This window comes from Coregonus clupeaformis, chromosome 37 (genome assembly GCF_020615455.1).
Source record: "Coregonus clupeaformis isolate EN_2021a chromosome 37, ASM2061545v1, whole genome shotgun sequence".
In the NCBI taxonomy this organism is placed as follows: domain Eukaryota; kingdom Metazoa; phylum Chordata; class Actinopteri; order Salmoniformes; family Salmonidae; genus Coregonus; species Coregonus clupeaformis.
The window spans coordinates 27848682-27862289 of NC_059228.1; the positions used below are offsets into that span (position 1 = coordinate 27848682).

Here is a 13608-nt window from a genome sequence, read left to right on the forward strand (position 1 = left end):
AAAAAATCTCTACAATTAGCTTCAGTTAGAGGAGATGGGGGCGACTGAAACGAAAACATATGCTTAAAGTACCTTGTTTCCTCCTTCAAAATATCATTTGGTGAATCATGGGTTACTCCGTCAATTGTAACCAGTTTCATAAAATTATTTTTGGTAGCATTCCTATGTTGAAGATTAAAAAAGAATTTGGTGCATTTTTCCCCATATTCCATCCAGTTTGCTTTATTTTTATAATATATTACACTTCATCTTTCTTGAATAAGTTTCTCCATTTCTTTTTGTTTTTCCTCCAATTTATTCTGAGCCTCTATTACAATTTGTATTGCCATCTATCTGTTCTGTTAGACTTTCTATTTCCTTTGTTAGTATAAAATCTTTTGACCTAAATTGCTTTTGTTTTCAAGATGAGTACATAATGTATATGCCAATTATATAATGGTCCGACCGCATTCTGTCCCCTATCAACACTTTTTAAACTTTTGGTGCCAACGAGAATGAGATAAGAAAGAAGTCAAGACGATTAGCTTGATTGAGTCTCCGCCATGTATATCTCACTAGATCAGGATATTTAAGCCTCCATATATCTACTAGTTCTAATGTATCCATGACATTCACGATTTCCTTAAGAGCATGTGGGTGATTGATTGTGGTGTGATTTCCTTTACAGTCCATTGAGCTATTTAAAACAGTATTATAATCCCCCACCATAATAATATTGTCTTGAATTGCTTGCAAGGTTGATAATTTATTTATATATATATATATATATATATATATACAGTGGGGAAAAAAGTATTTAGTCAGCCACCAATTGTGCAAGTTCTCCCACTTAAAAAGATGAGAGGCCTGTAATTTTCATCATAGGTACACGTCAACTATGACAGACAAATTGAGAAAAAAAATCCAGAAAATCACATTGTAGGATTTTTTATGAATTTATTTGCAAATTATGGTGGAAAATAAGTATTTGGTCACCTACAAACAAGCAAGATTTCTGGCTCTCACAGACCTGTAACTTCTTCTTTAAGAGGCTCCTCTGTCCACTCGTTACCTGTATTAATGGCACCTGTTTGAACTTGTTATCAGTATAAAAAGACACCTGTCCACAACCTCAAACAGTCACACTCCAAACTCCACTATGGCCAAGACCAAAGAGCTGTCAAAGGACACCAGAAACAAAATTGTAGACCTGCACCAGGCTGGGAAGACTGAATCTGCAATAGGTAAGCAGCTTGGTTTGAAGAAATCAACTGTGGGAGCAATTATTAGGAAATGGAAGACATACAAGACCACTGATAATCTCCCTCGATCTGGGGCTCCACGCAAGATCTCACCCCGTGGGGTCAAAATGATCACAAGAACGGTGAGCAAAAATCCCAGAACCACACGGGGGGACCTAGTGAATGACCTGCAGAGTGCTGGGACCAAAGTAACAAAGCCTACCATCAGTAACACACTACGCCGCCAGGGACTCAAATCCTGCAGTGCCAGACGTGTCCCCCTGCTTAAGCCAGTACATGTCCAGGCCCGTCTGAAGTTTGCTAGAGTGCATTTGGATGATCCAGAAGAGGATTGGGAGAATGTCATATGGTCAGATGAAACCAAAATAGAAATTTTTGGTAAAAACTCAACTCGTCGTGTTTGGAGGACAGAGAATGCTGAGTTGCATCCAAAGAACACCATACCTACTGTGAAGCATGGGGGTGGAAACATCATGCTTTGGGGCTGTTTTTCTGCAAAGGGACCAGGACGACTGATCCGTGTAAAGGAAAGAATGAATGGGGCCATGTATCGTGAGATTTTGAGTGGAAAACCTCCTTCCATCAGCAAGGGCATTGAAGATGAAACGTGGCTGGGTCTTTCAGCATGACAATAATCCCAAACACACCTCCCGGGCAATGAAGGAGTGGCTTCGTAAGAAGCATTTCAAGGTCCTGGAGTGGCCTAGCCAGTCTCCAGATCTCAACCCCATAGAAAATCTTTGGAGGGAGTTGAAAGTCCGTGTTGCCCAGCGACAGCCCCAAAACATCACTGCTCTAGAGGAGATCTGCATGGAGGAATGGGCCAAAATACCAGCAACAGTGTGTGAAAACCTTGTGAAGACTTACAGAAAACGTTTGACCTGTGTCATTGCCAACAAAGGGTATATAACAAAGTATTGAGAAACTTTTGTTATTGACCAAATACTTATTTTCCACCATAATTTGCAAATAAATTCATTAAAAATCCTACAATGTGATTTTCTGGATTTTTTTCCCTCATTTTGTCTGTCATAGTTGACGTGTACCTATGATAAAAATTACAGGCCTCTCATCTTTTTAAGTGGGAGAACTTGCACAATTGGTGGCTGACTAAATACTTTTTTTCCCCACTGTATATATATATATATATATATATATATAGTCAAAGAAGTGTGGATCATCATTATTTGGTCCGTAAATGTTAATGAGACATCTGTTTATTGTCCAATAACATATTTAAAATAATCCATCTACCTTGCGTATCTATTTGGACAATTTGCACATTCGGATCGAAATTACTATTAATTAATATCACCACCCCTTTTGAATTTCTTTGCCCATGGAAGAAGTATATTTCGCCCCCCCCATTCCATTTTCCACGCAACTTCATCTAGAATTGTTGAATGAGTTTCCTGTAAACAATATATATTATATTCCTTCTCTTTGAGCCATGTAAATATTGTTATTTTGTTATTATCAGCTAAGCCATTACAATTATAACTGGCTATACTTATTTCACCATACACCATAATGAGATACAAGTTTCAAGTCTATTTATCATTATATATGTTTGCACATTTACCAATAAAAAAATACCGTAATGACTGAGTGTCCATATACAGTGGGGAAAAAAAGTATTTAGTCAGCCACCAATTGTGCAAGTTCTCCCACTTAAAAAGATGAGGCCTGTAATTTTCATCATAGGTACACGTCAACTATGACAGACAAAATTAGAAAAAAAAATCCAGAAAATCACATTGTAGGATTTTTTATGAATTTATTTGCAAATTATGGTGGAAAATAAGTATTTGGTCAATAACAAAAGTTTCTCAATACTTTGTTATATACCCTTTGTTGGCAATGACACAGGTCAAACGTTTTCTGTAAGTCTTCACAAGGTTTTCACACACTGTTGCTGGTATTTTGGCCCATTCCTCCATGCAGATCTCCTCTAGAGCAGTGATGTTTTGGGGCTGTCGCTGGGCAACACGGACTTTCAACTCCCTCCATAGATTTTCTATGGGGTTGAGATCTGGAGACTGGCTAGGCCTCTCCAGGACCTTGAAATGCTTCTTACGAAGCCACTCCTTCGTTGCCCGGGCGGTGTGTTTGGGATCATTGTCATGCTGAAAGACCCAGCCACGTTTCATCTTCAATGCCCTTGCTGATGGAAGGAGGTTTTCACTCAAAATCTCAGGACTCTGTGCTTCCATCTTTGTGGCAACAGTTTGGAGAAGGCCCTTTCCTGTTTCTGTATGACAATACCCCAGTGCACAAAGCGAGGTCCATACAGAAAATGGTTTGTCGAGATCGGTGTGGAAGAACTTGATTTCATTGTATGCTGGTGAAGGTAGGAAACAACACCTCCACTTCGCCCCACTATGCTGTCATAAACGTGCATGGCCACAGCCTCAATGCAGTAAATTGACATGGCCCCATTCATTCTTTCCTTTACACGGATCAGTCGTCCTGGTCCCTTTGCAGAAAAACAGCCCCAAAGCATGATGTTTCCACCCCCATGCTTCACAGTAGGTATGGTGTTCTTTGGATGCAACTCAGCATTCTTTGTCCTCCAAACACAACGAGTTGAGTTTTTACCAAAAAGTTCTATTTTGGTTTCATCTGACCATATGACATTCTCCCAATCCTCTTCTGGATCATCCAAATGCACTCTAGCAAACTTCAGACGGGCCTGGACATGTACTGGCTTAAGCAGGGGGACACGTCTGGCACTGCAGGATTTGAGTCCCTGGCGGCGTAGTGTGTTACTGATGGTAGGCTTTGTTACTTTGGTCCCAGCTCTCTGCAGGTCATTCACTAGGTCCCCCCGTGTGGTTCTGGGATTTTTGCTCACCGTTCTTGTGATCATTTTGAACCCACGGGGTGAGATCTTGCGTGGAGCCCCAGATCGAGGGAGATTATCAGTGGTCTTGTATGTCTTCCATTTCCTAATAATTGCTCCCACAGTTGATTTCTTCAAACTGCTGCTTACCTATTGCAGATTCAGTCTTCCCAGCCTGGTGCAGGTCTACAATTTTGTTTCTGGTGTCCTTTGACAGCTCTTTGGTCTTGGCCATAGTGGAGTTTGGAGTGTGACTGTTTGAGGTTGTGGACAGGTGTCTTTTATACTGATAACAAGTTCAAACAGGTGCCATTAATACAGGTAACGAGTGGAGGACAGAGGAGCCTCTTAAAGAAGAAGTTATAGGTCTGTGAGAGCCAGAAATCTTGCTTGTTTGTAGGTGACCAAATACTTATTTTCCACCATAATGGAAAATCCTACAATGTGATTTTCTGGATTTTTTTTTCTCAATTTGTCTGTCATAGTTGACGTGTACCTATGATGAAAATTACAGGCCTCTCATCTTTTTAAGTGGGAGAACTTGCACAATTGGTGACTGACTAAATACTTTTTTTCCCCACTGTAGCTGTACCATGATATTTGCAATGCTACTTCAATTGTTCTCCACTAATTCCCCCGCTAAAGCCCCTCCACATCCCAAGTTGAGCCGTCATCCCAGTGATCAGCATCCCACCCACATCCCTCCGGATCCCTAGGGCCCCGAGAGGCCAGGACCCATCCATCGAAAACAGCACAACGCACAAAACAGAAGCAGATTAACCGCCAAAAGCATTTCCAATGCTGTCACCTCTATATATAACTATTTAAAAATATATATCTATTCAAATATCTTGCATATCTTATTTTCCATCATTATCAATTAATATGCGTAATAATGTCGGCAGTTCATACGTAGGATTTTAACATATAACCCGGATTGCCATTGTATTACATTTAATTTATTGACAAGCAATTATTATCCTAGCAAATAATTACTGTGGTCCATCCCATACCACCCCCCCACCCCACAACAGATGCCGGACAAACACACACGCACATACTCTAACACACTCAACCCCCCTCCTCCACAATAAAATCAGACACTCAACGGTTGTTATATCCCAGAGCCCAACTCAAGAAAGGACCTGATTTACGAGTGCACATACAGTTACAGCTGATTGAGAAAGCATGCAAGATTGAGCAGAAATTGACAACAATGTGAGATTTGATTAATCTACTTAATCTATGTCAAGTCCTAGGTGATGGAGATCAGATCCACCCTCTTCACCTGAGACACAAACACTCTGGTCCCCCGTTGTAACCATTTTCCCCAAGCATCTCCGTGCAGTCAGACCTTTGATTATTTTGTGCCACCTGGGCCACAATGATAAACCCCCTCTCTGATTGTCCGAGTGTGACCCCCTCCCCATGGGTTACTGCAGCCAGTGTTGCCAGCACTACCACTACCTGGGTGGGGGTACCCCACCGGAATCCCCACCGGCTAGGTAAAAGGTCATTTGTCATTTATCGACTTCAACAGGTCGCTTTCCACACCATACCCACGGTATTTTTTATATCAGTCGACGAGTCGCGTTTTCTCTTGGGGATTGGTTCTCCTCGTTTATCTTCCGCCATGTTTGGGTGTTGCGTGTTGTTGTAATATTTGTCGATATAATTCTCTAGCCTTATTTGTTTTGTGTTATTATCCAGATTGAATTTTATTTACTGCGAATATATGAAATGCTAATATTCAGTCTAACTTACTGATTTTGAGTATTATGTTTTTATCTTGAGGTGGTTTGTACCGCTTTCTATTCAATACGCCATCTTGTCTACACGCGCGCAATACTTATCTCCTTGTAAATATCATTCCTTCTCATGGTTTCTTGCCTAATAGGCAACAGTGTGAACATAGTAATCCTTACCTGTGCTATAACACCTCAATAAGACCAGACTTCGGTAAATTGAGTGCATGAATGATTGAATATGACAACATGCACTAAACCGGCGCATAGAGTTATTGTGAACAATAATAAAACAGTATGGTATGTGAATTAAATTGTGGCTAGTGCACTTATGAGTTGTACATTGATAATCTGTGTTTTAGGTTTCCATTCATGCAAATATTTTTGCAGAATTAGTGCTTTTTCACAGGCGGTTCTGGCTGATGACCAGTCTCCATAGCTGATAAAAACTGAGAAGGAATATCGTCCCCAATAATACTACTAATATTTCCAACTGTACTGATGAAGAGGGCAGACTTATCCATTGTCGCAGAACTGCTTGAAGTGTTCGGTAAAAATCATAGTGCCACTATTACCACTAGTTACATTTTCAATAAGATGTTCAGCAAAAATAATACAGAAATGTCTTGCTCTATAATGGAGGTTAAAAAAAAATGGAAATATGACATTTACATAAGTATTCAGACCCTTCGCTATGAGACTCGAAATTGAGCTCCAAATACATTTAAACTCAGATTTTCACTATTCCTGACATTTAATCCTAGTAAAAATTCCCTGTTTTAGGTCAGTTAGGATCAGCCCTTTATTTTAAGAATGTGAAATGTCAGAGTAATAGTAATTTAAGCATTTACATTTAGTTTTTAAAATGTGTCAGTGTTGTACTGGATAGTACCATGGAAATTAAATATCAAACACTGTTATTTTTCAAATAAGCATGCATTATGCGTGCTCAATTATGAAAATGCTTTATATTATTTTACATTTCAATGTTGTCATAAAATGCATACCCATTTAGAAAAAGTAATCGCAAACATTGATGTATCATTTGCATTTCCAATTGAGTTCCGGCAGCTAAATGCTTTCATATTATGTATGAACTAGTTAATAGCTACTATTATATGAGTTAGCTATTAGCTACTGACTCACTGTTGTTCAGTTTTCACTAACATTCATTCATCAAGGTAGCAGAGAGTTTCAGTAATAAGTCTCATGGGGTTAGGTTTGATAGCCAGAAAAAGCATAACCACATTCTTCCAAAAGAGCTAGCTAGCATCACTACTTGACATTTCAGACCTAACCACCCGATCATGTTGGTGTCAGTCACTTTGCCTCAATGATTTTTGTAAGATAACTAACTAGCTAACTAAAGTTGGCTACATTCTACCTATGCATTGTGACTTTCTACTATTGGCTAGCTAGTTACTAGTTAGCTACTTGCCTTGATTCGTGCACCACTGGTTTCTTCAAGTTCACGTATTGTAGCTCCTCCGCGACCTGTGGAATGAAGCATGACATGAACTGGTGCACATGCAAGACTTGCCAAGTTAACGTTACTAACTAGCTAGCTAACTCAAACATTTCGCTAACTACTACCTACCATTTTCATAGCAGTACTGTGTGAGAAATGTTTTTTGTTGTTGGTGACCTACCTATAACCCTTCCAATTGAGGTATTTTCCACAGTGAAAGTGACCGGCGGCGTTGAAGCCGACCAGTCTGCGCCACTGACACGGCCTCCGCGCCCACCTCTACAGACATCACGATCTCCACTTCGGGAGAACACGCGGTCCTTGCCACCATTGCTGTCCCTCCAACTTTGACAATGCGAACCGTTGTGATCCCCTCTCCCACGTGGCGCTCTGAAACCACCGGCATTTTTCACCCCAAAACACACATTTTCCATCGCACTCCCTTTCCACGAAGACTTCCAATCTGTGGGTCCGTCGTCTTCCTCCTCCCAGTCCGACATTACAAACGAGAGTGAACGTTAACTGGCTAGCTAATTTGATAGCATCTCACCTGATGCCAATGGTGTTCCCTAACATCCGGTTTCGTGACCTTTTTATTTTTCACACATACAGCTGTTTGTAGTTCAGTGGGGAGTATTGTGGATGAAAATCGATTAAATATTTTTAGGAGGATAGTTTTTTTGTGTGTTTTTGTCTTCCTCCCTGAAGGAGCTTATGCAGCGTTCATAAACAAGTGGGAAGGTGATATTTACCACATTCAACTGGAGAAAAAAAATCCACTGATAAACACTAGTGGGGAAACTCATCTATCATCCCTGAGCTCCAACCTCTCCCACATGCTGACCTCTGACGTCACCTACTAAGGAAATTACCTCAATAACAGCGTTTTCGGCAGTTAAAGGAAACAACAACAAAATATTTATAAAAAGCTATTTAGAAATTTGTTTTCTTAACAATATCATTTGTTTACAAGCATGATAGCTGTAATTTTAGTTTATGGTTGATGCAGCTTGTTGTTAATTAGCCAATAGGCTTTTCACAACTAGTTCAGAATGGTTTGTAACAATAGAGTTCAGAACGGTTGAGGAACGGTTTGTACTGAATGACACATTAACCCCAAAACGTTCTTGTACGTTCTTGAACAGACTTTGAGGTATGTTCTCTCCGTTTGGTGGGTGTGGCAAGAAGCAATGAGTGACATATTTAAATGGCAGCAGTGTGTTTTGAACCCACAAACCAACCCCTCCCCGTTTTTCAACTGGTCGTTCAGTACAGCACCATTTCTGTTTAATTGAACGTTCCACTAGGTTTTTTCGTGCTGAACGCAGCCCTTTGAGGACTTCAAGTTATGCGTTATGCTGCATTTATAACGAAGTGGGAAGGTGGTATTTACCACATACGATTGGGAAAAATTAACTTGAACACACCCTCCAACTCGTAATTACTAGTGGAAAACTTGTCTATCATCCCTGAGCTCCGACATCTCCCACATGCTGACCTTTATTATTAATATTATTAAATTATTATTAATTAATATTAATATTAATATTAATATGCCATTTAGCAGACGCTTTTATCCAAAGCGACTTACAGTCATGCGTGCATACATTTTTTTTTTTTTTTTTTTTTTGTATTTAATTTAATTTTATTTTATTTTTGTGTTGTGTTGTGTTGTGTGACAAAACTGCACATTTTAGAATGACCTTTGACGTCACCTACCTAGTTTGTTTACAAGCATGATAGCTGTACTTTTAGTTATGGATGACACAGCTTGTTTTTTAGCCAGTCAGCGTTTCTCAACAAGTTCAAAGCACATGAATGCATCTAACTGGAATTTACGATTTCACAACTGGTAATTACCACCTTCCCACTTGGTTATGAATGCAGCATGAGCCAGACTAAGAGGAGCTTCCTCTTACAAAGACATCTTAGCATAGTAGGGCAAAGGCTGTAGTTTCAAAGATGGTGGTATATATTGACTGGTGTATAGGAGAATCACCCTCCATCACCCACCTTTGACCTTCTCATCCAATGGGTTTTGAGAAGGAGGCGAGGAGAGAGGAAGCGAGGAATCAAATAAATGCAATTGAGATTCTACCTATGCCTCTGCCTCTCCTCTCCGGTAGGCTAGTATCTATACTGAACAAAAATATAAACGCAACATGCAACAATTTCAAAGATTTTACTGAGTTACACTTCATAGAAGGAAATCAGTCAATTTAAATAAATTAATTAGGCCCTAATGGCCTGGGAGGGCATAGGCTCACCCACTGGGGAGCCAGGCCCAGCCAATCAGAATGATATTTTCCCCACAAAAGGGCTTTATTACAGACATAAATACTCCTCAGCATACCCCTCCCCCTCCTAAGACGATCCAGCAGGTGAAGAAACCGGATGTGGTGGTCCTGGGCTGGTGTGGTTACATATGGTCTGCGGTTGTGAGGCTGGTTGGTTGTACTGACAAATTCTCTAAAACGATGTTGGAGGCAGCTTATGGTAGAGAAATTAACATTAAATTATCTGGCAACAGCTCTGTTGGACATTCCTGCAGTCAGCATGCCAATTGCACTCTCCCTCAAAACTTGAGACATCTGTGGCATTGTGTTGTGTGACAAAACTGCACATTTTAGAATGGCCTTTTATTGTCCTCAGTACAAGGTATACCTGTGTAATGATCATGCTGTTTAATCAGATTCTTGATATGCCACACCTGTCAGATGGATGGATGATCTTGGCAAAGGAGAAATGCTCACTAACAGGGATGTAAACTAATTTGTGCACAACATTTTAGAAAAATAATATTTATGTGCGCATGGAAACATTTTGGGATCTTTTATTTCAGCTCATGAAACATGGGACATGTTGCGCTTATATTTTTGTTCAGTATACTTCAAGTGACAGCTCTGTCCAAGGTACTTCTCAGACAGCCTGCACATGGCTGCACATCTTTCTGTAGGCTGCAGAAAGAGCTGGCTTTCGTGAGTTGCGTGCCCTATGTAGGGTTGCAAAGGGAGGGTATATTACTGGTAACTTTCTAAATTTACCAATAAACTACCAGAATTTTTCTAACTTTCAAGGATTTTATGGAATTTTCATCACGACATCTAGTGGCTTTTGGGGTAATTCTGTTTATCACAGGTGTCGTTAATTATCTCTGGCCCTCTTTGTGGTCTTATCACATATAAAATATATAAAATAATAAAATAAGATGATTTTAAAATAAAAAATAGAATGACAAAGCTGTAAAACATTACCCTAAATATAAACCATAAACTAAGTAAATACCATTGGTGTTTAATATGAGAGTTTCAGCATGAAATATCCTTTATATTTTGTACACACTTTTATTTATTTTACTATGTCAATGTCTTTGTTGTAAATGTTTTGACGCCAAAATGGTGAAAAAATTAATAGTTGGAAGAGTTGCAGAGTTAATACAAAATAATGTCATTGTTGATTAGATGTTTTTTTCATTATTTAGACTTTTAAAAAAAAATCTATTTGTTAATTGTCTTACTTTTTATCTGCATTGTTGGGAAAGGGCTTGTAAATGAGCATTTCACGGTAAAGTCCACGCTTGTTGTATTTGGCGCATGTGACAAATAACATTTGATTTGATTTGATTTCTCATTAACCTTATGTTCTATCCACTAGAAACCCATGGTCAATTTTTACATTTTAGTCATTTAGCAGACGCTCTTATCCAGAGCGACTTACAGCTAGTGAATGCATACATTTTTCATTCTGGCCCCCCGTGGGAATCGAACCCACAACCCTGGCGTTGCAAGCGCCATGCTCTACCAACTGAGCTACCAGCTATATGGACACATATTTAAAAAATGAATACTTTATATGAATACATTCTTTTTTTAAAAAGTTAATCAAGTATAAATTACCAGAGTTAACATAGATTACCGGTTAATTACTAACATTACCGGAAATTATGTTAACTTTGGTAAATTACCAGTAGTTTTGCAACCCTAGCCCTAAGCCTCTTTTTATAGTGCAACTTGGGGCGGCAGGTAGCTTAGAGGTTAAGAGCGTTGTGCCAGTAACCAAAAGGTCGCTGGTTCTAATCCCCGAGCCGACTAGGTGAAAAATCTGTCGATGTGCCCTTGAGCAAGGTGCTTAATCCTAATTGCTCCTGTAAGTTGCTCTGGATAAGAGCGTCTGCTAAAATCTAACTTGGTGTGGTTATACAGTATTTAATTCAAGACATCCAGACCAAAAAGACTGTTTCATGTTTATTGACGTATAATATTACAAATCATTTTGTATTTCTCATCCACAGAGGTTCTTGTAATTAAGAATGTTAACATTATCAACCATGTATTTTAAAGGGCAATTAGCCATATTCATTATCTCCAGCACCAAACTAGAACCTACATACACTGAGTGTACAAAACATTAGGAACACCTTCCTAATATTGAGTTGCACCCCGTTTTTCCCTCAGAACAGCCTCAATTCGTAGGAGCATGGACTCTACAAGGTGTTGAAAGCGTTCCACAGGGATGCTGGCCCTTGTTGACTCCAATGCTTCACACAGTTGGCTGGATGTTCTTTGGGTGGTGGACCATTCTTGATACACATGGGAAACTGTTGAGCGTGAAAAACCCTGCAGCATTGCAGATCTTGACACATTCAAACCGGTGCGCCTGGCACCTGTACACAGCCCATCTGAAATTAGCCCACCCAACTACCTCATCCCCATATTGTTATTTATTTTGCTCATTTGCACCCCAGTATCTCTATTTGCACATCATCTCTTGCACATCTATCATTCCAGTGTTAATACTAATTGTAATTACACTGCTCAAAAAAATAAAGGGAACACTAAAATAACACATCCTAGATCTGAATGAATGAAATAATCTTATTAAATACTTTTTTCTTTACATAGTTGAATGTGCTGACAACAAAATCACACCAAAATTATCAATGGAAATCAAATTTATCAACCCATGGAGGTCTGGATTTGGAGTCACCCTCAAAATTAAAGTGGAAAACCACACTACAGGCTGATCCAACTTTGATGTAATGTCCTTAAAACAAGTCAAAATGAGGCTCAGTAGTGTGTGTGGCCTCCACGTGCCTGTATGACCTCACTACAACGCCTGGGCATGCTCCTGATGAGGTGGCGGATGGTCTCCTGAGGGATCTCCTCCCAGAACTGGACTAAAGCATCCGCCAACTCCTAGACAGTCTGTGGTGCAACGTGGCGTTGGTGGATGGAGCGAGACATGATGTCACAGATGTGCTCAATTGGATTCAGGTCTGGGGAACGGGCGGGCCAGTCCATAGCATCAATGCCTTCCTCTTGCAGGAACTGCTGACACACTCCAGCCACATGAGGTCTAGCATTGTCTTGCATTAGGAGGAACCCAGGGCCAACCGCACCAGCATATGGTCTCACAAAGGGTCTAAGGATCTCATCTCGGTACCTAATGGCAGTCAGGCTACCTCTGGCAAGCACATGGAGGGCTGTGCGGCCCCCCAAAGAAATGCCACCCCACACCATGACTGACCCACCGCCAAACCGGTCTTGTTGGAGGATGTTGCAGGCAGCAGAACGTTCTCCACGGCGTCTCCAGACTCTGTCACGTCTGTCACGTGCTCAGTGTGAACCTGCTTTCATCTGTGAAGAGCACAGGGCGCCAGTGGCGAATTTGCCAATCGTCCTGCACGGTGTTGGGCTGTAAGCACAACCCCCACCTGTGGACGTCAGGCCCTCATACTACCCTCATGGAGTCTGTTTCTGACCGTTTGAGCAGACACATGCACATTTGTGGCCTGCTGGAGGTCATTTTGCAGGGCTCTGGCAGGGCTCCTCCTGCTCCTCCTTGCACAAAGGCGGAGGTAGCAGTCCTGCTGCTGGGTTGTTGCCCTCCTACGGCCTCCTCCACGTCTCCTGATGTACTGGCCTGTCTCCTGGTAGCGCCTCCATGCTCTGGACACTATGCTGACAGACACAGCAAACCTTCTTGCCACAGCTCGCATTGATGTGCCATCCTGGATGAATTGCACTACCTGAGCCACTTGTGTGGGTTGTAGACTCCGTCTCATGCTACCACTAGAGTGAAAGCACCGCCAGCATTCAAAAGTGACCAAAACATCAGCCAGGAAGCATAGGAACTGAGAAGTGGTCTGTGGTCACCACCTGCAAAACCAGTCCTTTATTGGGGGTGTCTTGCTAATTGCCTATAATTTCCACCTGTTGTCTATCCCATTTGCACAACAGCATGTGAAATGTATTGTCAATCAGTGTTGCTTCCTAAGTGGACAGTTTGATTTCACAGAGGTGTGAATGACTT

At 40.8% G+C, this 13608-nt stretch overlaps 1 protein-coding gene across 3 annotated transcripts in view; it reads right to left on the bottom strand.

The window, feature by feature from the left end:
• The window catches only part of ddx43 (DEAD (Asp-Glu-Ala-Asp) box polypeptide 43), a 41758-nt gene extending 33722 nt beyond the window's left edge, over nt 1-8036 (bottom strand). For 2 of the 3 annotated variants that reach the window (XR_005997532.2, XM_041866582.2), the window contains exons 1-2: nt 7478-8036; nt 7267-7322 (exon numbers count right to left, since the gene is read on the bottom strand). Coding sequence is in view for 2 of the 3 variants with exons in the window: in XM_041866582.2 (XP_041722516.1) it covers nt 7267-7322; nt 7478-7796 (375 nt within the window). In the remaining variant the exon portion in view is untranslated. The remainder of the gene's footprint in view (nt 1-7266; nt 7323-7477) is intronic. The other variant, XM_041866583.2, reaches the window with a different exon arrangement.
• Nucleotides 8037-13608: the final 5572 nt, after the last annotated feature.